General features: G+C 34.7%; 1 protein-coding gene across 1 annotated transcript in view; it reads left to right on the forward strand.

Annotated features, from left to right (window-relative positions):
- The window catches only part of LOC150095219 (ATPase family AAA domain-containing protein 2-like), a 538448-nt gene that overhangs the window by 353489 nt on the left and 158561 nt on the right, over positions 1–26398 (forward strand). Inside the window, exons 18-19 of the mRNA XM_090410622.1 lie at positions 436–632; positions 5331–5490. Of these exons, the coding sequence (XP_090266748.1) occupies positions 436–632; positions 5331–5490 (357 nt within the window). The remainder of the gene's footprint in view (positions 1–435; positions 633–5330; positions 5491–26398) is intronic.

The raw sequence follows: 26398 nt of genomic DNA on the forward strand, positions 1-26398 counted from the left end.
ACTCATGGTGTACGAAGGACACGTTCCTGATTTAGCAACTGTGAAAGACAGAAATGCAGCATGTGAGGCAAATCAATGCAGATCTGTTGCTTTCTGCTGTAGAAAATATCATTCACAGAATGCAGTTCTTAGAACATCTGAAAGGAGGACATATTGAACCACATCTGCAAGTTATATGAGCATGAAAATTAATTTGTTGTGTCTCTTCTAGCCATTATTGGGTGATGATGCAATAGAACCATCCAAGTGCAACAGTGATGGGAGACTAGAAGCCATGCTGCCATTTAAATAGGATGCGAGTTTCTTGCTTTTAGTTCTTTCAAAATGCATTTTATTTTTACATGTTACTTTTGGCAAGAGTAAATGAAACATTGAATAATTAATTCCAATTTTTTTACTGTGCCCACATACAAATATGTAACATTTTTGTCTTAGATGAATGTGAAGAGCCACTGCCAGTTGTTCCTCTTTCTCCTGACCCACGAAAATTAACTGATGCTGAACTTAAAAAATTGAGGGAAAGTGAGGAAGTAACACTAAGAGAATTAAGAATATTTCTGCGGGATGTCATAAATAAACTGCTAAGAGAAAGAAGGTTTGCGGTGTTTTCCAAACCTGTAGATCCACTGGAGGTAAGTAATTATTTAAAAATAAAATTGTGTTTAGCGTTGTTTTTGAAGTATGTGTGTGTGTGTGTGTAGTTTCTTTTCTAGCAGACTAGAAAAATAAAAAAAAATTAAAATGTTGCATCAGGTTTATTTTACATTTATTGCTTCTTCAGAAAGAGAAGACTCCCTAAACTTATTTCACATCAGCTTTTGTTTTGGTTAACACTAATGGTGTATTTGTGATGGTTCAAAATTCTGTTCACTATGAATTTTCATCCATTTAAAAATAAGTTTTAAAACATGATTCATACACTCATGTTCAACTTTATGTTTTTATTTATTTTTACTCGTGTTTCATTATATGAAACAGGGGGAAAAAAGTTTCTTTATTGCAGGATTCCCCCCCCCCCTCCCAAAAAAGTAAAATGTTATATTAAAGATAATAGATAAGAATGCATAGTTAAAAGTCAAGCAGTGTTCAGTAGTCAGGAATTGTCATTTATAATCTTAAGAAAGAAACAGTTACCGTAACAAACAGATTATTTCTTAATAATCTTAATTCTGATAAACTGCTAGTCAATAAGCAGCACCAAAAACACTGAAATCACTCATAAAACATAAACTGAGTCAAAATACTTGTAATCTTACAGTGGATAAAGAGTTATCATAGAAATAAGTCTTAGAATCATTCCATAATCCCGTCAAGAAAGAATTCATCCTTCCTGTTCCATATGAAACTCACTAGCATGGTTCACTAAGTTGAACCCTCATATTAGGATGTAACAAATCATATCTACTGAAACCAAAACTAAAGTTATGAAGGAATCAGTTTTTCGAACTTAAAAAAAAAAAAAAAGAAGCAAATATTGAATATTTATAAAAATATCTATGTTTGGATGGTGTAGTAAATTATTGTATGGGTAACAGGATTACACATAATCGTGAATTCAGTTAATCTGAGTCACTTGCTCATTTGCATTACTCTCTCTCTCTCTCTCTCTCTCTCTCTCTCTCTCTCTCTCTCTCTCTCTCTCTCAGATAAAGGTTTGTTAAGGGAAATATAAATAAGTAATAATTAAAAGCATTTCCACATGTAGGTGGTGTAGTAAATTATTATAGAATGCAGCAACTTACCTTTGATGCTATAAAGATACAAGCATGTGCTTTTGTTTGCCTTATACTTAAGGTGAAAACTCAATGTATTTGTTTGTATACTATAATCCACCATTTATCCAGTTTATTGGGAAATTCATTATTTGTTCACAGATTTGAAGGAATGCTGTGTACCTCAGGGAAGATAATAACACTTTTAGCATATTAGCTTTCTGATGAGTGAACAAAAGAAGATAGCAGTAGAGGTTTTTTGAAGCAGGGAAAAGAGAAGAGAACGTTAATTGCAACAAACTGTAAATTGCTGGTTTTGCTTTCTGTTTCTAACAAAAAACTGTTTTTCTTAAATGTTTTTTGTTTAATGAGTTTGTTTAAACTTGTGTTGGTTGAACATGGTAATAAAGAAATTTAATGGTTATTTCCCAACAAAGAATTAAAAAAACTATTTTATGTTTTGTCTAATAATAATTGACACATGTTCAGAATAAAGATAATATGGAAACAGAGTAATTTGAATAAGAACATAGAACAGCAAACTTTCAGTTGTTTTGACTATGCCAGTGTTTCCCAATGTTTTTTGGATAATGCCCCACCTCAATGCTTCAAAGATTTGATGCCCCCCACTAGCATAATAATCAAGTTCTGAAAGAGTATAATATAAATATGTACTTTAAATAAGAAAGGAACATAGGTAAAACTGTTTTTAATTTGACTTTCTTCAATGAATATAAATTTTATATTACACTTTGTATATTATAAAACATAAATCGAACTGAACGCAGGAAAATAAAATCCAAGTTAATACGATCCTTGAGCTTGATGTCTGCTGCAAAGAGTTTTTTTATTTGAGGTACTAATTTAGTCATTTACAGCACTAAAGCCACATTCAACTAAATATGACTGCGGGAAGGGCAACAGTATTTTTTTTTTTTTTTGCAAAACTAGTTGAATTTCGGTATTTCATTTCTGTCTTGTCAGAATGGCATGTCATTGTTCCTTTTATGTTAAATAAATTTTTAATAGACTCTTGGCTTTTTGGTGTGACATTTGGCTTTTCTGAGAGTTCTTGATACTGTATTTATGTTGACTGCTGTACTAGTGATGTCAGCTTTTTTTCTTGGAAAGTCAGGGTTGCAACATCGACAATTTATTGCCGGCAATGGTGAGTTTTTTGAGTATATCAGTGAGGAGGTGACGAATGCAACGTCATTTTCTAATTGCCCTCCAGTGTTTCCCAATGTGGGTTGGGAAACACTGGACTATGCCCTCTGAGCACAGTCATGGATTTTTTGTTGCAAACAACTGTGAAGATTCCTTGAAGGTGTCACGTAACATTAATAATACTTGTTTAAGGTTAGCAGTGTGATGCCAAGCATAAGCATTCCCAAAATAATCTATCACTTTTGGAATATAGCCATTTATAAAGCAATAATATTTCTCTATCTAGCTGCATTCAGGTTATTGAGCATGTAGTCTTCTAATCCACTCCATATTGGTTAACAGCTATGCTTGTGGTGTTCCTCTCTGTCCATAATACTGAAGTTTGTGCTGACAGTATATTCAATATACTTTAGGTATTAATAATAACTTCATCAAATAAAAGAACTAGTTTAAATATTGGTTTATAGAAAGTTTCTAGTTGCTATTTATTGAGTGATTTTTAAATCTTTTTCATAAACTTATGAAAAAGCACTCAGTTAATACTTGACAAACTTCCTATAAATTATTAAGAGTTGTGTTCCTTGTTCATTCTCCTCAAGTTGGAGTTCACCTATTATCAGTACCTGTAGTATATAGAATACTTCATTGTAAGTGTAAACTCTCATATAATGGACGGTCTGACAGATCTGCAACAGAAAGGAGAAAACACTAGAATTTTATATATATATATATACAGGGGTTCCTCGACCTACATCGTCCTCTACATGCGTTGTTTCGACTTTACGGCAGTAATCCCATAAATAATTTTAAAAATAAATTTTGACCTGAAGCAGCACAACGTAAAATTCAAACGTCGCAGGCGAACTTGTTTGTGAGCGCCGCAGAAGAATACGGCGTTACACACCTCTCCCAAACAAACACCGTTAGCATTTGTTTGGGAGAGGTGCGTCGCTTGGGTCCCAGCATACACTCTTTGGGTACCGCATGCTTTGTTTACATCCGCTCTCTCACTTTTGTGTTTGTGTTTTTTTTGTGACTTTTTACCCTTCAATATGGCTCCCAAACATAAGGCAGACTCTTCCGATGGCAGTGTGTCGAAGAAAAGGAAAGCCATTACATTAGAAGTGAAATTAGACATTATTAAAAGGGCAAAAAAGGGAGAAATGCCAACGAACATCGGCTGCGCATTGAACTTAAGTTGTACCACAGTCGGGACTATTATCAAGGATAAAGTTCGCATCCTTGAACACGTGAAAGGATTGGCGCCCATGAAATTGACTGTGATTACGAAAAAACGTAGTAGGTTCATGATTGAGATGGAAAGGCTTCTTGTTCTTTGGCTGGAAGACCAGCATCAATGCCGTCTCCCAATTACCCTCATGTTAATTGAAGAAAAGGCGAAAAGATTGTTTGAGGCACTGAAAAGTGAAAGGGGGGTAACGAATGCAGGTGAAGAGTTTAATGCTAGTAAAGGTTGGTTTATGCGGTTTAAGGCTCGGGGCAATTTACATAACCTTAAGGTGCAAGGTGAAGCTGCTAGTGGGATGATAAAGCAGCTGGTGAGTTTCCTGAGGGGTTGGCTGAGATAATAAGGGAGGGGGGGGGGCTACAGTGCTCAACAAGTGTTTAATGTGGACGAGACAAGCCTATTTTGGAAACGTATGCCTAATCATATCTATATCGCCAATGAGGAGAAGGCAACACTACGCCATAAAGCTGGTAAGGAGAGACTGACTTTGCTTCTTGGGCTAATGCTGCTGGTGACTTAAAACTGAAGCCCTTGTTAGTCTATCAGGCTGAAAATCCAAGGGCACTAAAGGGCATTTGAAAGGGTCAACTGCCTGGAGGTCTATTAAGAAGGCATGGGTGACACTTCAAATCTTCGAGGACTGGTCTACCAACCATTTTGTGCCAGAAGTTCAGGGGTACTGTACAGCCAAGGATCTGTCCTTTAAGGCATTGTTAGTGCTAGACAATGCCCCTGGTCACCCTACCCACTTGGATGACTTTCACCCTAATGTTAAGGTGGTTTACCTTCCACCAAACACCACAGCCCTTTTGCAGCCTATAGACCAGGGTGTTATTGCTTCCTTTAAGGCCTACTACCTTTGCAGGACATTTGCTATGGCTTTCGGGGCAACTGAAAAAGACAGGAACTTAACCCTCAAAGACTTTTGGAAATCGTATAGCATTTATAATGCCAATAAAATATAAAATAAAACAAATAAAAAAATTATATACAATAAATAAAAAAAAAGTTGCTATTCTTACTAGGAGCTCCATAATCACACTTCTTCATTTGAACTCTTGGTTTTATGTGAGCATTTTAGTAAAAAATTTATTGGTGAGGTTATACTTCTGATCCCATAGAATTAAAACTGATTTTTTATGTTCTTTGTTTTGGTATACAGAATCTGATATTAATTATAGTAACTTTAATTAATCTTTTAGGTTCCAGATTATCGAGAGGTGATTAAGAACCCAATTGATTTGTACACAATGTTGGCAAAGATAGATGGACATCATTATGAAACTGTTGGACAGTTTCTTGATGACATTGATTTAATTTGTCAAAATGCATTGGAATACAATCCAGACAGAGACCCTTCAGGTATCCATTGTAATTTAAAAGTTTTGGATATAAGTCATTATGATATCAAGCACTTTTTAATTTATTTTTTAACTTTTGTATCTGAATCAGTATCTTTATAACAGTAACTTAGATTAATCTGTTCTGAATATAAAATGTGGTTTAATCAAAAATGACCAAATAACACAAGATGTTGGAAGTTTATTTTTCACTTGGTTAGACTATAATAAATTTATTTAAATCCTTTACCCAAGTGTAGGCAAACAAAGTTTGCACCTGAAGTAATTCAGGACTGAGGCAACTTGTAGCAAATGTGGACCAAGCTCTCATCACTCCTTGTCTCAGTATCTCCCATAATGCAAAGCCTGTGCTTTACATAATTGGAGATACTGAGTAATCATTATATATATATACACTGATGTCCAGAAGTTAAGGACGAACTACATTTTTACCTGTATATGAAAAAATTTTCATGACTACAGCCAAATGTGGATATAAATTTATTGCCAGCATACTAAGAAATTATATTACACAAAAAATGTGTTATAATTTTTGTACAAATTAAATTGCAACATGTTTTTAGCAAAAGTTACAAATATCCTAAGGATGTAAAGGAATTAATGTACAATGCTTGCAGAAAACTATGCAGAGAGACATTTCAGTATGGAATACGTCCACCCTGAACTGTAGTGCAACTCTCACAACATCATACCATGCTTAGCACCAAGTGATTCAAGAGTTCTTCAGGCAAACTGGTCCACCGCTCATTCAGAGCAAGGATAAGATCTTGTTTGTTTTCTGGAGGGGAATTTTGAGCAGCAACGCATCTCTCTATTGCATCCCAGACATGTTCTATTGGGTTGAGATCTGGGAAATGTGCTGTCTACTCGAGTCTATTAATATCCTCAGTCTTCAAAAGTATCTCCACTGCTCATGTATGATGTGGTGTGGCATTGTTACCCATAAAAATGAATCCTTCTCCTACAGCATCAAGGAACAATCAAACATGACATTACGGAACTTCCTTGCAATATTGTTCACCACTCATAGTCACTTTTTCCAGCACTTGTTGCTCGGTGCAATCATGAAGCACAGTTCCTCTCCATGAGCATGACCCCAGCACCCCTGTATCTATCCCTTTCAAGAACATTCTACCAATGGTAAGCAGTACTACTAACACACCAGATCAAGTGTTGTCTAGAATCAGAGGAAAGACTAAAATAACTCTCATCTGTAAAGAGTATATTAGCCCATTGGTGTCTTGCCCAATTTTTATAGATACAACACCAATGGAAATGTGCTCTATGATGAGTTGTGGATAAAGGAATGCAGACTACAGGCATATAGGCTTACTTGTTGACCCATCCAAATTCTTGGGATTTTTATGCCACCATTATTTTAAGATTAGGATGGTTGATCAAAAGTTTACAGGCTTCTTTAACTTTGTGTTATTATCAGGTTTTTGTGTGATGTTAGGAGGAGGTACATTTCCAATTTGGTTGTTAGGGTGTTACGAGCATGATCTTAAATTTAATGTGTTGTTTGTGTTCTTTTTTACAGATAGGAATTGTGCATCCAATTTCACCAATATAAGGTAAGTTACAAGTGCAGTGGATATGGTATACCCTAGGGTGGACTGGGGTGGGGGATCCATAGAGGAGTTGAATATGCGTTTTTTTTTATATTTTTATAGGTGGTGTATAAATTGGATGGCACACATTCAGCTCACTTAAGTTCTTTAAGTTTTCCAGCTGATCCTTACTTTATGACGCTAATCAATAATTTCAGCTCTCACTGGCCACCATCTATACTGTTTTGTTCTAATTTATGTGAGTAATTATGTTAGAGCATATTGCTCTCTAGCTTAATATATCTCTTAATGATTTGTAACTGATAATAATAATAATAATCACAGCATTCTAGTTTTGATGTAAGTTTTTTTTTCACCAGAGGTCAGGCTAATTTTAACAGTTGATCAAATTACTGTGACTTTAGCATATTTTGTAGATTGTAATGTATCTTGTTTTTTTTTTGTGTGTGTGTGTCTGTGTGTGTACTCCAGACCTTGATATGAAAGTCGAAATATCGAGTAATTATTTTGGTTTATATTAAACTAAAATTTTACTATAATGTGGTAGTTGTTTTCATAATTTTTAATAATAAATAAATGCATTTTCAAAGAAAGTTGCAAAGCACTTTTACATCAGCCTAACCTGAATTAGAATGATTGTCTGTCTCTCTCCCCCAAGAGTTTGGGAGATTCTCATTTTATGTAAACATCAAAAATAGTTTTAATATTATTTATTAATATATTAACTTTTAGCTCACAGAAACTGTTTTTAATTGATAAACCAATTGTTTTATGTACCTTGTATTTCTGCTCTTTGATTTGCTTGTTTCTTCACACTGATGATGTACTGTTATTTTCAGTATGAAATATCTCTACTTTCATTAAAGTTAATTACTGTTCGATTCCTACAATCCAATCCAGAACAACAATGAATCAGTACGTCGAGTTCCAATTCCATATTTCCGGAATTTCAGAACCAATTTCAAGAATTCTGAAGAAATATGATTTAACAGCCACTTATATCCCTATTAAAATATCCAGCCACTTCCCCTCTTCTAAAGATAAACATTCAACTATCTCACTACCTGGTGTCAGAGCATTCTTTTAAATTGTAGTGAGCATGTTCGTTAATGATGTTGGACTCTGGTCACGTCTTGAAGAGTAGTGAAAACTTCAAATATTTGTATTCTCTGTTTTTTTTTCATATGTGATTCAGTTCTATAGATGGTTGTGCTGGATTCAGCACAACTGACCTTCTATTCATCAGGCCCAGCTTCATCTAATAATTTAGTGATATTGTTTATGATTTCTATAAATAGTTTATATACTTGTGACATCAAGCCTGTAATTTTCTTATTACCATTTTAAACAAGAATACCATGATAGCATTATTCCAGCTGTTTGGAATATCTTCTAGGAATTTAATAAAAACATTTTTTAATTCTTCTGTTAATATTTTTCCTGCTGCTGCTTCCATTATTTCTATTGTAATTTCATCCTCTCCTATATCTCTCATGTCTTTCATTGCTTGTTATGTTTTAAACTTTTGTATTTCTGGGATAATAGGTTTTTATTTTTAACCTTTTTATCTTTTGCAATGTTAGGTGCACTTTTTATAATGATTGTAACTATATAAAATGAAAAATTATTATATGTGTAATATGGATTCATCACCCAGTGAAATACCACTACCTGGCCTATTGAAGGCCTGGAGTACCATATGCCATATTTGGTCTGCAGTGCAGGAATTCCAGTTTTTTGCCTCCCCCCCCCCTCTCCAGTCGCTGTGCAGCGTGAGTGAAAGTATGCTTGACATTACCTCTTTCAAGGTAATGTCAAGCATACTTAGAGACTCATAATCTCCTCAATTTTGAGGGTATGATGGTGCAATCTAGCCACCAGTTAAGTCTGACTGTCAGTATTGGTTAAGGAGGCTTCCAGGTCAACTGGCATATAATACCACTGCCACATATTCTGCAAGGTCATGCCTGGAGAGGGAGTCCAAGTAGTTGCATGTGGGAGCCACTGTTGGGCCATGTTATGGCAAGGAGACTAGTCACTCTCTGCATGGATGTGATATTCTAGAATGACCAGTCTCCTAGTCATATCCCAACTTTCCATCTAACATGAATAAACTAATTATAATCTTACAAACAATGGTAGTGACACTGAAACAAAAAAAAAAAAAGACAATGCAGCCAATCACAACATACAAAATATACTTTTACATCCACTTTACTACCATCCATGGCATTATCACCAACATAAATGACATTCACTATCACTTGCAGAAATCCAAATAGCATTTACATCCACTACTGTCCACCTCCAATATCCAAATTACACACTTCACAATTCCTTTTTGACTGCACAAAAGCACAAGTGCTTTTGTGCAGTCAAACATTGCATGTCAGAAAGCAGCTAATTTAGAATCCTCTGCTTTTGACCTCCTACAGCCCAAGATTTCCTTGCTTCATTTAGTAATATTTATCTACTGCATTTACCCTTTCTCCAAACTCTGAAAAGCACTCAGACTTCCTCACATTCCTTTTCATGGAACTCGATTATCTACAATCCAGCCATCTAAATAATGAGGGCTTCTTTCTAGGTGACCCTAACATCCACAATTCCAAATGACTCCTGTTTTCCAGCACAACTAGCCAAGTTGGATGAGAAACTGAAATATTTGCCATAAGCAATGACCTAATACAAATTGCATCTACCTATACAAATCCTTGATAACCCTCTTCACTCTCCCAATACTATTTGTCTTTTTTTTTTTTTAACCAGTTCTCTTTCCACATACACCATTGTGGTCACCTCTCCTCTCATCAACTCAAACCATAATCTTGTACACGTCTCCTCTCTCACAGAATTCCTTTCCTCAAACCAATCCTGACTCTTCCTTTCCTGGGTCTGACTATTGCTTCTGCTCATTTGACCCTAACACCTGCTCTGGATGAGTCACAGAAATTATCCTCACTGACACGAAAGCCTTCATCCCCGTTCTACCCAAAATTCTCTTCTTCTTTTTAGTCCCTCCCTCAACTAAAAGTGTATCAAAGAAAAAAAAAATTCAGCTTACTGTGGGTGGCTCACGTCAAGATCCCCAGCTTCATGCTCTTCATAAATGACAGCAACAGAAAACTTGCCTTCTAGTCCCTTGTGAAAAGCCATTAGATCCAACTTCTCACCTACACTTCAACCCATCCCATCTCTTATCCTGACTCTGCATAAGATGACCAAGGAAAATTGCTTCCTACCATACCAGAATCTGAGCACCATATGCCTCCTATAGTTTTTTAACAAAAAAGAAATTACTGAATAACTGATACTAAAAGGCTTCTGGTCCTGATGGCATCTCCAATTGTTCTCAAAGATTGGTCTCTAGAGCTAACACCTGTCCTATATTGTCTCTACAATCTGTCATGTGTAGTTGGTACTTATCCCAATGTGGGGAAACAATTGCATATCCAAGCTCCATAACAGGGAAATAGAAGACTCTCATTAAACTACTGACCAATCAGCATCACCTCACTGTTCCCCCAGAAAAATGGAGAAAGCAATTAATAATAAACTTCTCATCTACCTAGAAACTCACCAATCAATCAGCAACCACCAGTATGGATTCTGCCATTCAACTCACCTCTTAGCTTATATTGCACGCCACTGAACATGTGCTATGAAAACATTTGGAGAAATTTATACAGTAGGCCCTGAATTTAATGAACTAATTGGGGGGAATAGATGTCGACTATTACTGAAAGTCTGTTAAGTGGAATGTATTTTAAAAATATTAATAATGAACTTACAATGTACAAATTAAAATGTTATTATAATGTCTAAGTATGAATAAAATATTATTATAGTGTACATTGAGTAATTTATACACAGCATTAAAACATCTGTTAAAGTATAAAGATAAGTTAACAACAGGAACCAAACTTTATTTTAATTAAACAGGTCAAAAATTATACAGTATAACTAACGGAGTGTTTCCACAACTTTTTTTTTTATTTTTTTTATTTCTTAAACCTGAAATAAAAAAAGTTGTTTTCAATGTGAACATTAGGTTTATTTTTTAAACTCCATTGAATAAAAACAGAAATGTTAAAAATATACATAATATTCAATATTAATATTAACTTAATTGAAAGAATTACAATTTTCAGAGTCAGAAATGCAAATGTCATATGGCATTTGCACAAAATAAAACTGAAATCGACTCCTTATTTAACTTATGATTAGGGATACTTATTTCATGACTGTAAGCCTGGATATTTTCAGGAACAGCATGATAAAAAAAAAAAATAAATAAATAAAAAAAAAGCCCAGTCTCATCAGCATTATAAACTGTGATAAAATGAGGCCCTCATTTTTAATGAGGTCATTTAGATATTTTATTTAGAAAGACTCAACTTGTTCTTTATCTGCATCTAAAGATTCATTACAGGTTCTTTTATTAACAATGCCATGCACTTTCAAAAATACCACGGCCATCCATTACTCTCCTGATATTTTACACCCATATGCTTAGTAAGCCTTTCAGCAGCTGACTTTAACTCAACACCTCGAACAACACCACCACTTGAGTGCTACTAAACAAACCACTTGTACACTGCTTCCTGTAGTTTTTTATCTTCAGCCACTTTCATATGTTTTCTACTACTAATTGTAGAAGTAATCTGAGTCATCTATACTGTATTTTAATGCAAACTCCATAAGTTTTTATTTTTGTGAATGTCTGAAACTGTTTGCTTTTTGACTATAAATCTCACACACATGTGCAACAGTTACAGCACCTTCAAGCTTCTAGTCAATTCTAATTTTTGTGCAACACCCAAGTTAGCATGTTTATGCTTTACTTCTTTATTCTGTGAGGCCATGATGATAGACAAAAATTACCTGTTTTGTATAAAATATGTAAAAATCACAATTATGTAAAATGCAAAAACAACCAAAACATAAACAATAGAATAGGATACACTGCACTGGAAGACTAACAGTATTGAGGCACACTGCTAATCACTCCCCCCTCTATTAATCCTTCTACCTCACCTAGATGATGTAATACACCGAACCCACCACTGAATGCATGCAGAGATAATGCTAATTCATTGACCCAATCTTGTAGTATGCTCTCTTCATGAATTTTAAAAAAAGAAGTTCAAAATTTTTCCTTTAGGGCAGAAATATTTTGTCCATTAAATCAAGGGCCTACTGTACTGTGCTTTTGACATTTCCAGAACATTTTACCTTCTGGAATTGAGGTCTGCTAAGCAAATTACCCTCCTTTGGTCTACCTGCAATCCTCTGTAATTGGATTGTCATCTTCCTCTCTTGTTGTCACAGTGTGTCATGGCGATGGCTCCCTCTATTCTAGCTTCACCACCATTGCAGCATTACCTCAGGGTTATATGCTATCACCTGTTCTCTTTCTCCTGTACATAAATTACTGCTCTCAATCACCACTAATTTTGTTAACAGCTTTGCAGATAGCAAAGCAGAAATTCTGCTTTGCTATCTGCACAACAGCTGCAAAGCTGTTGAGAGGGACAAAGTATATTTGTCCCTCTCATTTTGCAAAACAAAACAAACATTGTTCTATGTATTATCCTTCAATAGGTTGAAGACATTCTGGTCACCTAAATGTCACCAAAATAGTCGTGTCTTTTCTTTTGCAAAAGAGCTTTCTATTATTATGGGCAACTCCAAGGAGTCCTTAGACTCATCAAGGGAGGCCCTAAACATCATGTCAAGAACTATTTAGCATTTCACAGTATCTATCATACTTTGCTTTAAACTCATTCCACTACCACACCTGTTCTGAAAAATTTCCTCTGAATTAATGTAAAGACCTGTAAAAACCTCTCAGTAATTGAATATCTCAATCATATCACCCCTTTTCCACCTATCAGCCAGTTTCTGTAACCCACAGAACTACAACCTAAGGTTTATTCCATAAACCTGTTACCATCACTCACCTCTGGATCCTCTCTACCACCTTCTCATCACCAAGAAACCCTGGTGCCCAGATCTGCACGCAGTAGTTAAGATGGGGATCTTATCAAGGCTCGATAAAGAGGAAAACTTGCTTGTCTCTGCTCGTCAAAGTATTCTTCAGTAACCAAGTGATCTAGTGAACTGCTTTAGCCACTTTTGTCATGTGTCCCCTAAACTTTAACTCCCTATCCACTAACACTCACAAGTCCCTGGCTTTGTCAATTTCCTGATGAAGTACGGTTCTACCAATGTGGCATACTGCTGATAATCTTTTCACCCCAAAATGCATAACTTTACACTTTGCCACATTAAACGACATCCATTCTCCTTAGCCCGGTCTCCCAATCTATCCAAATCATTCTGCAAAATTTTGACATCACGTGTACTAACTATTGCTTTACCCGACTTTGCATCATCGGCAAATAACTGAACAGTTCCTCTCAGATCCTTTCTTGTATCATTAATGAACAAATTAAATAGCAGTGGTCCAAAAACAGAACCCTGCAGCACACCACTAGTCACAGGCCTTCTTTTGGACTCTACTCCTGAATAAACTACTCTCTGATATCTCTCTATCAACCACCCTCCTATCCATCTCATCAACTCTACATCCATCCCCATGTGCTGCAGTTTACTGATTAGGATTCTATGTGGTATTCTGTCAAAGGCCTTTGCAAAGTCCAGCAGTATCAATGTTGGCTATTCATAACTGTATTTCTTAAGGAAATTACATTGTAGACTAATATATTAACTAAAATAAACTTCTAATATTTCGGGAAAGTCAAATTGCCATTATTAGGAAACATAATATAATGTGATATGTGCATGCAGGCACTACACTAAGTAATGAGGCTGAACATGTCTACTGAGAGTAAGCTCTAAGTAGTGCTCTCCTTCCCCCTCCTCCAGTGTACTAAAATAGGCATCCTTGGCTGTTGAGCTGAAGTACAGGAGACGAAAGCTTCCCAAATTTGGGACAGTTTCATGCAACCAGATTTGTTAAGGTTTGAATAGTTTCTTATGGCAGAAGCAGATTCAAGGGAAAAGCCTTTTTTTTTTTTTTTTTTGGAGTAGAGTAGCCTTGTTCCGGCATACCTATGGTGGGTGTCTAAAGCATGATTAGCAAGTCCTCAGTGGCTGTAGTGATGGAAACAGATATAGTTCTTGTATTTAGCAATGCTGATGTTGGCTCTCCTGACTGTTTAGTCATAATAGGATAGTTTACAACTGCAAGGGACATGGTAAACATCTACAGGTCTATGGACTGTGGCTGATCTTTTGTGGAGCAGATAAGAATGCTAATTCTTTATATGGTCTGTAAATGGTCAACTTATGGCCAAAGTGCTTTCTCAGTATACTTGAAACTCCTTTACACATTAAATATTCAACCTAGTTTAAAGCCAATATAGAGAACCTCACACCCCCAACACACTGACATTATGGTCATGTTTGATGTGTCCTCTCTGTTTACCGATGTTCCACTTAAAGATACTTTAAACCTTATGTTGAATTTCCTTCTATTTTAAGTTCACTATGTACTTGCACTATTTCATTTGGCAAGGAAAATTCTACAAACAGTAGAGTGGGGCAGTCATGAGCTCTGTTTTCTCCTCACCTCCTAGTTACCTCATGGAAACTTTTGAAGAGAAAGCTTTAAACTCTGCCCCACATACACCCGCTGTTTTACTACACTTTGTTGATGATGTGTTCTCCATTTGACCACATGACCTGGATGCTCTCACCTTATTTTGAACACATCTAAACAGTGAGCATCCCAAAAAAGTGTCAGGTGCAGACTCTGAAAAAGACATTGATTGATTCTGCTAGGGTGGTAAGTGATGAAGTTGTCTGCAAGGATGGAAAAAGAAGAACACCATAGTGGACATAAGAAGCCCTTAAACAATACGGAGAAAAATGTAAGAGAGCTAAGCTAAGTTGTGGGAAGACTGGTAAAAATATTGAAAATAAATATCAGGAAGATGGCAAAATGTTATGAAGGCTATTGAAAAAGCTTAGAAATGGAGGAAAGATAAAAGGAATTAAAAATGATAAAGGTGGCATGAAAACTGACAAGAACGATATCCTAGATGTCTGTAGTAATGACTTTGAAAGACTGTTAAATGAAACAAGCAGTGACAGAACCATACTGGAACATGTTCAAAAGGAATGCAAAGAGAAGTACATACCAATACTTGAGGTATGTAAAGGCAACTGGAGTAGATGATATTCTACAAGCAAATGCTTAAGAATGGAGGAATAAAAGTTTTGCAGCTGCACTGCATAATTCAGAAGGTCGAATTCCAGATGATTGGAGTAGAGCTTCAATAGTTCCCATCTATAAAAAAGGAAATAAAGTTGAATGTGAGAATTACAGAGGATCTGTATTAAGTGTTCCAGGTAAGATTTATGCAAGCATACTTGAAAAGAGGTTGAGAAAGATCTTGGAAGAGAAACTTGGAGAAGAACAAGCTGGGTTCGGCCAAATAGAGGTTGTCGAGGTCAGATTTTCACTTCATGACAAATAGTTGAGAAATAACAGGAATATGACAAGGATTTTAAGTTTTGTAGATCTGGAAAAGGCATACAACAAGGCACAGAGAAACCCTACAATTATATGGGAAAAGGGAACATTATACAGAGCAATACACAGTCTATATTTAAGTTGTAAGTCAGAGGTTAGAATGGAAAGAAATATAGGAAGATGGTTTGATGTAAAATCAGGAGTAAGACAAGGATGCACATAATCTCCACTCTTATTCATCATCTATAATGATCACATTATGAAAGAAAGTAACATTAGGCCTTATATTAGATTTGGAGATGTCAAACTTAGCTCTTTACTTTATACAGATGATAAACTCCTAAACACACTTAGTGCAAGTCTCCAGGATTCTCTAACTAAATTGAATAACACTTATACCAAATTTGGCATGAAAATCATCACTAAAAAGACCAAAACCATGAAAATAGGCAGAAACATTGAACACACATTAACTGCATTCTGAATGGAGCTATGGAACAAGTAGAATATTTCAACTATTTAGGTACATCACTAAAACACACACACACATAAACCATAGTGATTAGTTTTAATACGTAAATATTTCATCATATTTTGGGGCAAAATATTTAGGTACTTTTTTGCCATTTTGTAGTGAAAATGGCATGTAAAAATCTGGAAATAGACAACAGAATAAGCAAAGCTGGAATGATGGGAAGCCAGTTGAATATGTTTTTATGGCATAATCAGCCAAAACAACAAACTAGTGGTATACAAAACCAGTTTTAAGTTATGGATCTGAGAGTTGGGTTAGAAATAAAATGTAAAATGTCTTCTGTGCCATTGTAAAAAGTATACATGTCTCTATTTATATATATTTTATTTAGTTAGTTTGTCGTTGTCGACTGTTGTGCCTTAGTACTACCAGTTTTACTGCGCCTTAACTTCTATCAACACTCTCACAGATAAGACATTAATTTGCTTAAAAGATAATTCTACCAAGTCTAAATTTCTATTCCCCCTTGCTGTTAAACAGACCTAAAGTTGTCAGCCTATTTAATATATGCAGTTCACCGACTATCGAACAATTTAATCAGAAAATATTTTTTTATTGACTGTGCCATTCTGATTAAGTTAATATAGTTTGAGAGTTAAGGTGAGGAAAACAGGAAATTTTAACTATTCAGAAATTTATTTTAATGAAAGTCGCGGCTAACCAAAGTTTAATATGCGTGCAGGTTTGCTAATTTTTTTTGAAGATAGTCCATTGGCTAGAGAACAGACAAGGTAGTTACAAAACAAAACATTTTATTCTAAGCAAAATAAATTACAATACATATACAAATAAGAGAATTGATCTCTCTAAGCTCCTTCACTTTCTAGGAAGGCAATGTTAACATTCAAACTCTCATTACACACATTGCTTAGTTTTCCTCAATTTACAATGCCAACTAACTTGGCTTAAACAAATAGTAGTTCCCTATATCACAACTAAGCACATATTCTTTTGTTAAACTTACAAATTAACATATAAACTTCCCTTGAAGACATTGACTTAATTACCGTCTAGTTACATACAATTCTCTATAAGCACACATACTATATCAACTTGTAAGCCCTTGACATTAACAAAAACGGTGCTTACTTACATAAACCCTTGGATAGACAGTCCAATCATTTAGCACAACCTTTAGTTGTACGATTCAACATTGCATCCTGTTCCTGAGTGATTGTAGTTGCTTGGACAATTCTTGCGGTTCCGATATAGAAGTTTCCTGGAAAGCTTTTTGTTGAAATTTCCGTTGGGAACTTGCTTGGGAATAGTCACTACGAAGTCTGTGGCTACCTGTGCTCTCTTAGCATATCCTTGCTTCCTCAGAACCATCATCAGGAAATACAGCCTCTCCTAAACCCACGTTGGAAGCATGTCCTCGGAACTGGACGGCACTGGGAACCTACTATCTGGAGACAGAAATCAAAAGGCAAAAGGAGGCGAGCAAAGAGAGCCCCTTTGGTTTGTCTCCATCCCCCTTTATACAATTCCCAGTCCTTTGTTCTTTACCTAGTAGCTTACAGGATTAGCTGCCAGCATGATGACGTCATTCTTGTCCCCTCCGTTCTTAGCACCTTTTTCTAAGATCGCATGACCTTGCTACCTCTTGATGTTGCCTTGTCATCGTGATAATCTGGGTTAATCCCTTACTTATCCTTTTACATACAGGTCAATTTACATTGATATTTTATGCACTTTTACAGTAGAATTATTTACTCATTTGAGTACAATACAGTTTCTAAATTCAAAATATTCAAAAAACCCTGTAAAATCGAAGGCAAAAATTTTAACAAAAAATTATGCGAGAGATTTTACAAAAACACTTCATCAAAGACTAGGGACCACAGATATAAGGATTGGGAGAAAAATTAGGCAAGTGAACAGATGGTATCAGTCATACTAAAAATGAAGATACTGTAAAGCAACTTGGCATTCAAAAATGTGTAAGTAATCTGAGGTGGTATAGCCACTTAAATAGAATGGATAAGGAAAGGTTAGCAACATTAATGGGCGGAAAAATATGCTTTGGGTTCAGACCTTTTGAGTATGTCTGGGGAGGGAAAAGAAAAAGTTCCAAAACAAGAATAAATAGACTGCATATCTAAATATAAGAATAGGCTAAGTGGTAATTTATTCTCTATACACAACTGCCAGAAGCATCAGAAACAAAGGAGTTGAGTTCGTTGCTTTATTGAATATGATGTGACCTAAGATTGTTGGGATTAGTCAAACCTGGCTATCAGAATCAGATATGGTAACTGGGATTAAGCGTAATGGGTGTAATATATTTAGGAATGACAGAAGAGATAGGAGTATTACTAATGATATCAGATGACTTAAATCCAGTTTAGGATAGAAATGCAAGAAATCAATGATGGTAACAATGTCCCATGTAGCGCTGAGTTTGAGTCTGTCTGTCTGGTGTGAAGTGGAGGCTAACAGAATGAAATATATGGTAAGGTGTTGCTATAAACCTGGCTACTCAGTTGCAGGGGACAAAGAAATGTATCACCCATTTACCCTTATGGGTACAAAACAAGTGATCATTATAGGTGACTTTAATTTTCCAAACATTGATACAAAATTAATAACCGAAAAAACTCACGTACAAAGATTATTTAATATAATATTCGCCTGTGTGTCACAGGCATCTTCAGTACATATTAAGCTCAAATTAAACAATAACTGACAATTCCAAAAAGCGCCACCTAAGTAGCTGGTGTAAGATAACTAAAAAGGTCAATAAATTTCCTAAAAAAAAAAAAAAAAAAATTAAACAGAATGGCTGAGGAAAGATTAGCAAAACAAGTGTTCTCTGCCAGGTTGGCAGGTAAATGACCCAGAGGAAGACCAAGATATAGGTGGATTGATATAGTATAATATGCCTTAGATGATAGAAATATAAGATCTGATAATGATAATATTGGAGTCTTGACAAGTAATAGACTGATTTGGAGGAAAATTGTAGATAGGAAGTTAGTAATGGTGTAAATTTTTCATGTAGTACTATCATATCCTGTACACCCCTTGAGGGTACATGTCAGGAATTTGATGATGGGAAAAAAAAAAAAAAAATCAATACAATAAAAAGTTAGGAAAGTTTAGCTGATTTGTAAAGTACTATTTCCCATAAAGGAGATAGACGTAAGCCGTTGGATCTGTTTAAGTTAGGAGAATGAAGTAGAGTTTCACGTGTTTCTTTATAAAAGCGTTCCATGAGTAACTGTTTTGTAAAGAACTCTTGTCTTTCTCCAATGAACTCTATGTCTAGTGAAGATGGCATGTTCTGCAAGTCCAGACTTTTTCAGGTTTAAAGTATTCAATATAAGATTGGTGTTCTTCTAGCTGAATAGAGGCAGATCTTCCCGTTTGTCCGAAATAAGATAATCCACAAGAGCACGGAATCTGGTAGACACCTGGATGATTAAGATGTGGAAGCTTGTCCTTAGGAGAAGTGAGAAATGTGGAGATTTTTCTAAACGGTCGAAAGGCAACAAAAATATTCAGTGGTTTTAAAACTTTTGCTATACGTTCATTGATGCCTTGTGTATAAGGGATAGGAATGCGCATTATTTGTTCTGTGTTTGAAGAGGAAGACATTAAAACTACTCAAAGTTCTTTTAATGAAGCAATTCTTATAACCATTAGATAGAAAGGAAGAAGTCATATATTGTAGTTCTTTCTGTAAAAGATGGTCTGAAGAACAAAAGGAGTGTGCCCGATGAACCAGTGTTTTAATAGTTCCTGCCTTGACTGGGATGGTGATGAGATTCTGCATGGATATAATGGCCTGTATGAGTCTTCTTTCTATAAACTGAGAAATGTAGGTTACCATCTGGTTGGCGAAGAATTAGAAGATCTAAAATGCCTAACTGCTTATTTGATTCTACTAGGGTAAACTTGATCCTAGGATGAAATGCGTTTAACTTAGTGAGAAATTGTTGAAGTTCATCCGAAGAGCCATTCCATACAGTAAAAATGTCATCGACATATCTCAACCAATGAGTAGGTCTGGGAGAAATGTTGTCAAAGATACGTTGTTCAAAATGTTCCATAAAGAAATTGGATATAGCAGGAGAAAGAGGATTGCCCATTGCTGTTCCTTCAATTTGTTGATACAACTTATTTTTAAAGGAAAAATAACCAGAATGTATGACAAAATTAAATAGGTTTACAATGTCTGAAAGAAATTCCTGTTGTAGTAATTCAATGTTTTCAGAAAGAGGCACATTTGTAAATAAAGAAACAACATCTAAACTAATCATGATATCATAAACGTCCACATGAAGATCTGAAATTTTATTTTTGAAATCCGAAGTATTTTTATATAAGTATCAGTTCTTCTAGTTGAAGAGGAGAGTAAATTTGATTAAAATTTTGAGATTGTGTAAGTGGGGCAACCTATACAATCTACGACTGGTCTTAACGGAATGCCTGGTTTACGAACTTTTGGAAGACCACACAATCTAGGTGGATGACCGAAGAAGGTTTTAAGTTTTTTCTTTTGATCTTCATTCCATGTAGATACATTATCTATAAGAGAATTAAGTCTCTTCAGTTGATTCTGGGTAGGATCCGATGTAAGAGGCCTATAAGTTGAACAGTCGTGAAGTAAAAGAGACATTTTTCTCTCATATTCCTTCCTATCTTGAATCACTACAGCCTTCCCCTTATCAGCTTTCGTAATAATTAAATTATTGTTATTCTTCAGTGATTTCAATGCTTTAAACTCAGAGTAAGAAAGATTAGGACGAGGAGGCTTGGCATTAAAAAAAATTTTTGCACATTCAAAACGTAATCTGTTGGCTGTTTTTTGGGATAAGGATCGAATACCCCTGTCTATGTTATGAAAAAAATCCATAAGTTGCACCTTATTCGGCGTAATAACGGCGAAATCATGTCCTTTTGATAAAACAAAACATTCACAGTCTGTTAGTGGACGTCCGGAAACATTTATAACTACTTTATCTATATCAATAGCATTATTACTGGATCTAGGTAGGCTGACCAGTGATTCAAATTTGCATTTTAGCTTGTCACGAGAATCATTAAAGACCTTTAGGTAAAAACTCAAAGATATGCGCATTATAGTATTAAAAGTTTCAACCCAGATTCCAGAGCGTTTTTTATTTCCATAATTTCTCTGTTTAAGAGGGCAAGAGATTTCTTAGCTTCGTGTAGCTGATTATTTAAAAGAGACTTACTAGCTTTTAAGTAGATCCAATGAGCTTTTGGGGACCTAAAAACTTCTTTTATTTTACAACAGGTTGGAATAACCTGGGCCATCTTACATTGTTTAAGGAATATTAATCTCTTAATTCATTTGGCTTTCTTTACCAATACTTTACCGTATCTAGCAGATTGTTTGGAAATAGACTCTCCGTGAAGTCTAACAATAAGTTTTAAAAGAGGTATACCGTGAGTAGACATATTGATTCAAAATTAATAACGGAAAAAACTCATGTACAAAGATTATTTAATAGTATAATTTTCGCCTGTGTGCCACAGGCATCTCTTCAGTACATATTAAGCTCAAATTAAACAATAACTGACAATTCCAAAAAGTGCCACCTAAATAGCTGGTGTAAGATAACTAAAAAGGTCAATAAATTTCCTTTTAAAAAAAAAAAAAAAAAAAAAAAAAAAAAAATCTATACAATAAAAAGTTAGGAAAGATTAGCTGATTTGTGAAGTACTATTTCCCATAAAGGGGATAGACGTAAGCCGTCAGATCTGTTTAAGTTAGGACAATGAAGTAGAGTTTCACATGTTTCTTTATAAAGGCGTTCCATGAGGAACTGACTTTTGTAAAGAACTCTTGTCTTTTTCCAATGAACTCTATGTCTAGTAAAGATGGCATGTTCTGTAAGTCCAGACTTTTCAGGTTTAAAGTATTCAATATAAGATTGGTGTTCTTCTAGCCAAATAGAGGCAGATCTTCCCGTTTGTCCGAAATAAGATAATCCACAGGAGCACAGAATCTGGTAGACACCTGGATGATTAAGATGTGGAAGCTTGTCCTTAGGAGAAGTGAGAAAGGTGGAGATTTTTCTAAACTTTTGAAAGGCAACAAAAATATTCAGTGGTTTTAAAACTTTTGCTATACGTTCACTGATGCCTTGTGTATAAGGGATAGGAATGCACGTTATTTCACAAAAGTCAGTTCCTCATGGAACGCCTTTATAAAGAAACATGTGAAACTCTATTTCATTCTCCTAACTTAAACAGATCCGACGGCTTACATCTATCCCCTTTATGGGAGATAGCACTTTACAAATCAGCTAATCTTTCCTAACTTTTTATTGTATTTATTTTTTTATTTTAGGAAATTTATTGACCTTTTTAGTTATCTTACACCAGTTACTTAGGTGGAATTGGAATTGTCAGTTATTGTTTAATTTGAGCTTAATATGTACTGAAGATGCCTGTGACACACAGGCGAATATTATATTAAATAATCTTTGTACTTGAGTTTTTTCTGTTATTAATTTTGTATCGTATGTCTACTCATGGTATACCTCTTTTAAAACTTTCCAAACGTTGATTGGGTAGAAGAGAAATCTCATGATAAGAAAGAAGAGGAATTTATTGTATTGTTGCGAGACAACTTTCTCAAACAGCATGTGAAAGAAGAACTCGAGGTCAATGAGTGTTGGATTTGTTTATAGCGTCAGAAGGGGATCTCAGTTATGGCTATTTTACCACCAGTTAGTGACAGTGATCATGTTTTGCTTTCTTGGGAAGTATCTAATTATATCGATGTTCCCATTAGAACAAGTTACATGCTGAACTACAAAGCAGGAAATTATTATCAACTTAGAAGAATTCTATCTTTGTTCCAATAGTATCAGTTACTGAATAGGAAAAATGTCAGAAATGCATGGAAATCTTTCAGAAAGTGCTTAACTGAATGTATCTCTAGTGTTTGAAGAAGAATAAATAGATTGGGAGTGAAATGGGTGTGCAACCTTATTAAGCAAGACATCAGCAAGAAGAAGATGATGTGGAAAGAATATCATGAGAATAAAAGTTAGAGGAGTTATGAAATATATATAGTAGCTCAGGCCAGAAAAGTAATGAGTATTGTACAGTAAGCTAAATCGAGGTATGAAAAGAAATTAAGCTATGCAAGCTAAAGGCAGCCCAAAAGAATTTTATCATTATGCTGCAATGCAAACAAAAGAAAGAATGAAACAAAAGAAATTATTGTTCAATCTGTACATTAATTACATCAGGCAAGGTCTATCATCAGATGTGCAATTGTTTGCCAATGATGCAAAGATAGGCAAAGCAATCAGGGATGCTACTGATATTCAACACTTACAAATTGATTTGAATAGGCTGGAAGTTTAATGTTAGTAAGTGTAAAGTTATGCACTTTGGTGTGATTAGATTTCCAGCAGCATATTATATTAGCAGGATTATGCTACAAGAAAATGAGGAGGCAGGGAATTTTGGCAAATTAGTGGATAGGAATTTGAAGTTCAAAAGTCACATAGCAAAAGTTGCAAATACAACTGAAGGGATAATTGTGATGTTGAAACCTTGACATGTAAGGATAAAGAAGTCATTTTACTTCTTTATAAGACTTTGATAAGACCACACCTGCATTGTTGTGCCTGGATTCCAAGTAGATAAAGAAGCTGTGGAAAATGTTCAAAGAAGAGTTATAAAGATTATATCTGGATTATGAGATTTAGATTATGAGAACAGATTGTGAGTATGTAGATTACAGACTGCGGTTAACAGGAGAAAGAGGGGTGTTATAATAGATGTCTATAAACGTTTGAGTTGGTATTATAGTATAGCATCTGATGATTTTTTTATTATATGGAAGGTGGGGAGAGAACAAGTGGGCATCCATGGAAGTTAAGTTTGTTCACAGTCAATAAAGGGGGTAAAAGCTAGGTTTTTCTCTGACAGAGCAGTGACTGAGTGGAATAGTTTGCCTTTAGGGGTAGTGAGTGCATCTAATGTGAATGAATTTAAGGGAAGGTTTGACAGCTGGCTTGAATGATTTATAGACTTCCTGGATGAGTCCTTGACTCCCTGGAGTTCTCAGATAATAATAATAATAATAATAATAATAATAGGTGTTTGATACCATGGTGGCTGGAAAAAATACCCAGAGGAAGAGCAAGATATAGGTGGATTGATTTAATCAGAAGTGCGTTAGAAGCACAAAATGTTAGATACTACAATATTGGAGTAATAGACTAATTTGTAGGAAAATTGTGGATAGGAGATTAAAAATAATCTAATCCTTTTTTGTCTAAAAGTTGAGTCATAAGCAGAAGAATTCATCATAAAATATCAGTATCAGAATCACTTATGTTTAATATTTTTATTTGTAAAATTTTCAGCTAAGTTTTATAACCATTGTCAATACAGTTATAGGAAAACTCTAAAACGAGCAACAGTTTAATTGAAAGCACTTGATATTATGTGCGCTATTGGCTGCAGGAGAATAGCTCATCTGCATTAATAGATATTCAAAATAAATTACAATAAATTAATTTAGTTAATTATTTTTAAATATAAGCAAAAGTTAATTACACTTAAGGAACACAAGAATAGGGAGTATTATAACTTCCCAAAACATGGCTTGCTAAACCAGATTTGTTAGATTCTTTAAGAGAAATGTATTCTTGATTTTCTTCAAGATGAATTTCTGCAGATTGACCAGTTTGTCCACAATAACATAAACCACAAGTGCAGGGGATTCTGTAAACTCCAGGATAAGATAGAGGAGAATGTTTTTCTTTTGGCAAGATGAGGAATGTATTATTAAGTTTGCAACTGGACAGAAAGCTACTTGTATGTTGATCTGTTGAAGTAATCTTGCAACTTTTTCTGAAAGTCCCTTAATACATGGAATACAAATTCTGGTAATTTCTTCTTGAGCAGGTTAGGATGATGGCCATGATTATTGATTATTTTTTTTATAGTTTTTTCATTATAACCATTAGCAGTAAAGGTAGTTGTGATGATAAACAGTTCTTTGTTTAGAAGAGAATCTGTAGAACAAATTTTATGAATTCTGTCAACTAAGGATTTGATTACACCACATTTCTGATAAGGGTGATAAATGAGAGTTAGAATCAATGTATTTGAAACGAACTCATCAATGTAGTATGAGTTGGTTTTCTATATACTGAGAACTGTAAACTACCATTTGGTTGACGTAGAGTGATAACATCCAAAAAAAAGGAAGACAATTGTGTCTTCTACTTCCAGGGTAAATTTGATTCTTCGGTTTACTGAATTAATATTTTCAAGAAATTCACAAAGATTGGACAAGGCAGAGTTCCATATAGCAAATGCATAATCAACATATCCGTACCAAACCTTTGGTTTGGATGAAATAGTTTGGTGTCCAAAATATGTTGTCCAAAATGTTCCATAAAGTAATTGGCTGGAGTTGGGGAAAGGGGATTCCCCATATCTGTTCCCTTTAACACAGGATTCAGTAGAACAAAACGAAATGTTACACAAAAGTCACTTTCTTCTGGGGAAAAACTGTACAATGAAAGTTGTGAAGTACACATTCATAACCTGAACAAAAGTGATTGCCTAAAACTTTCTCAATTTTGGGAAGTTATATTGTCTAATACTCACTATTCATGTGTTCCTTAATTGTAATTAAATTTTGCTTATTTAAAAAATAATTAAATTAATCAATTTATTCTAATTTACTTTGAATATCTATTAATGCAGATGGAGCTATTCTCCTGCAGCCTATAGTGCACATAATATCATGTGTTTTCAATTAAATTGTTCTTTTTAGAGTTTTCTTTCTATGACTGTATTAATATGGCTATGAAACTTAAGCCAAAAATTTTAGAAATAAAAATATTATGCATAAGTGATTTTAGTATTAATATTTTATGATGAATAATGTATGCTTAGTCATGGTAGCCTGAAGGCTACATAACAGGAAATTGATGATGATGAGTATCTTTTACAAACACTGTTAAATGTAAGGATTGTAATGATAGTATTGACTAATTTTTGAAATTCCTAATTTTTTGTGAATTAACTTTGATTTGATGAATTTTCCAGTAACCGTTACTAATTTTGATCTTGTATAAATGTCTGAAATCTGAATGAGGTTTTTCCTTTTTAGCACTTTCACTTTTAACTGTTTACAATCATTTAAAATCATGCCAGCTGCACTATTATGATGTAACCCAATGGTGAGGATTATAAAGTCTATTTTTGCTGATTGTTTAGACTTCAGAAAAGACTAGGTCTTGCTAAACAGTAGCATGATTTAATATTAATACCTGATATACACAATACA

This window comes from Typopeltis vanoorti, chromosome 20, assembly GCF_054136105.1.
Source record: "Typopeltis vanoorti isolate ZY-2024b chromosome 20, IOZ_Tvanoo_1.0, whole genome shotgun sequence".
NCBI lineage: Eukaryota > Metazoa > Arthropoda > Arachnida > Uropygi > Thelyphonidae > Typopeltis > Typopeltis vanoorti.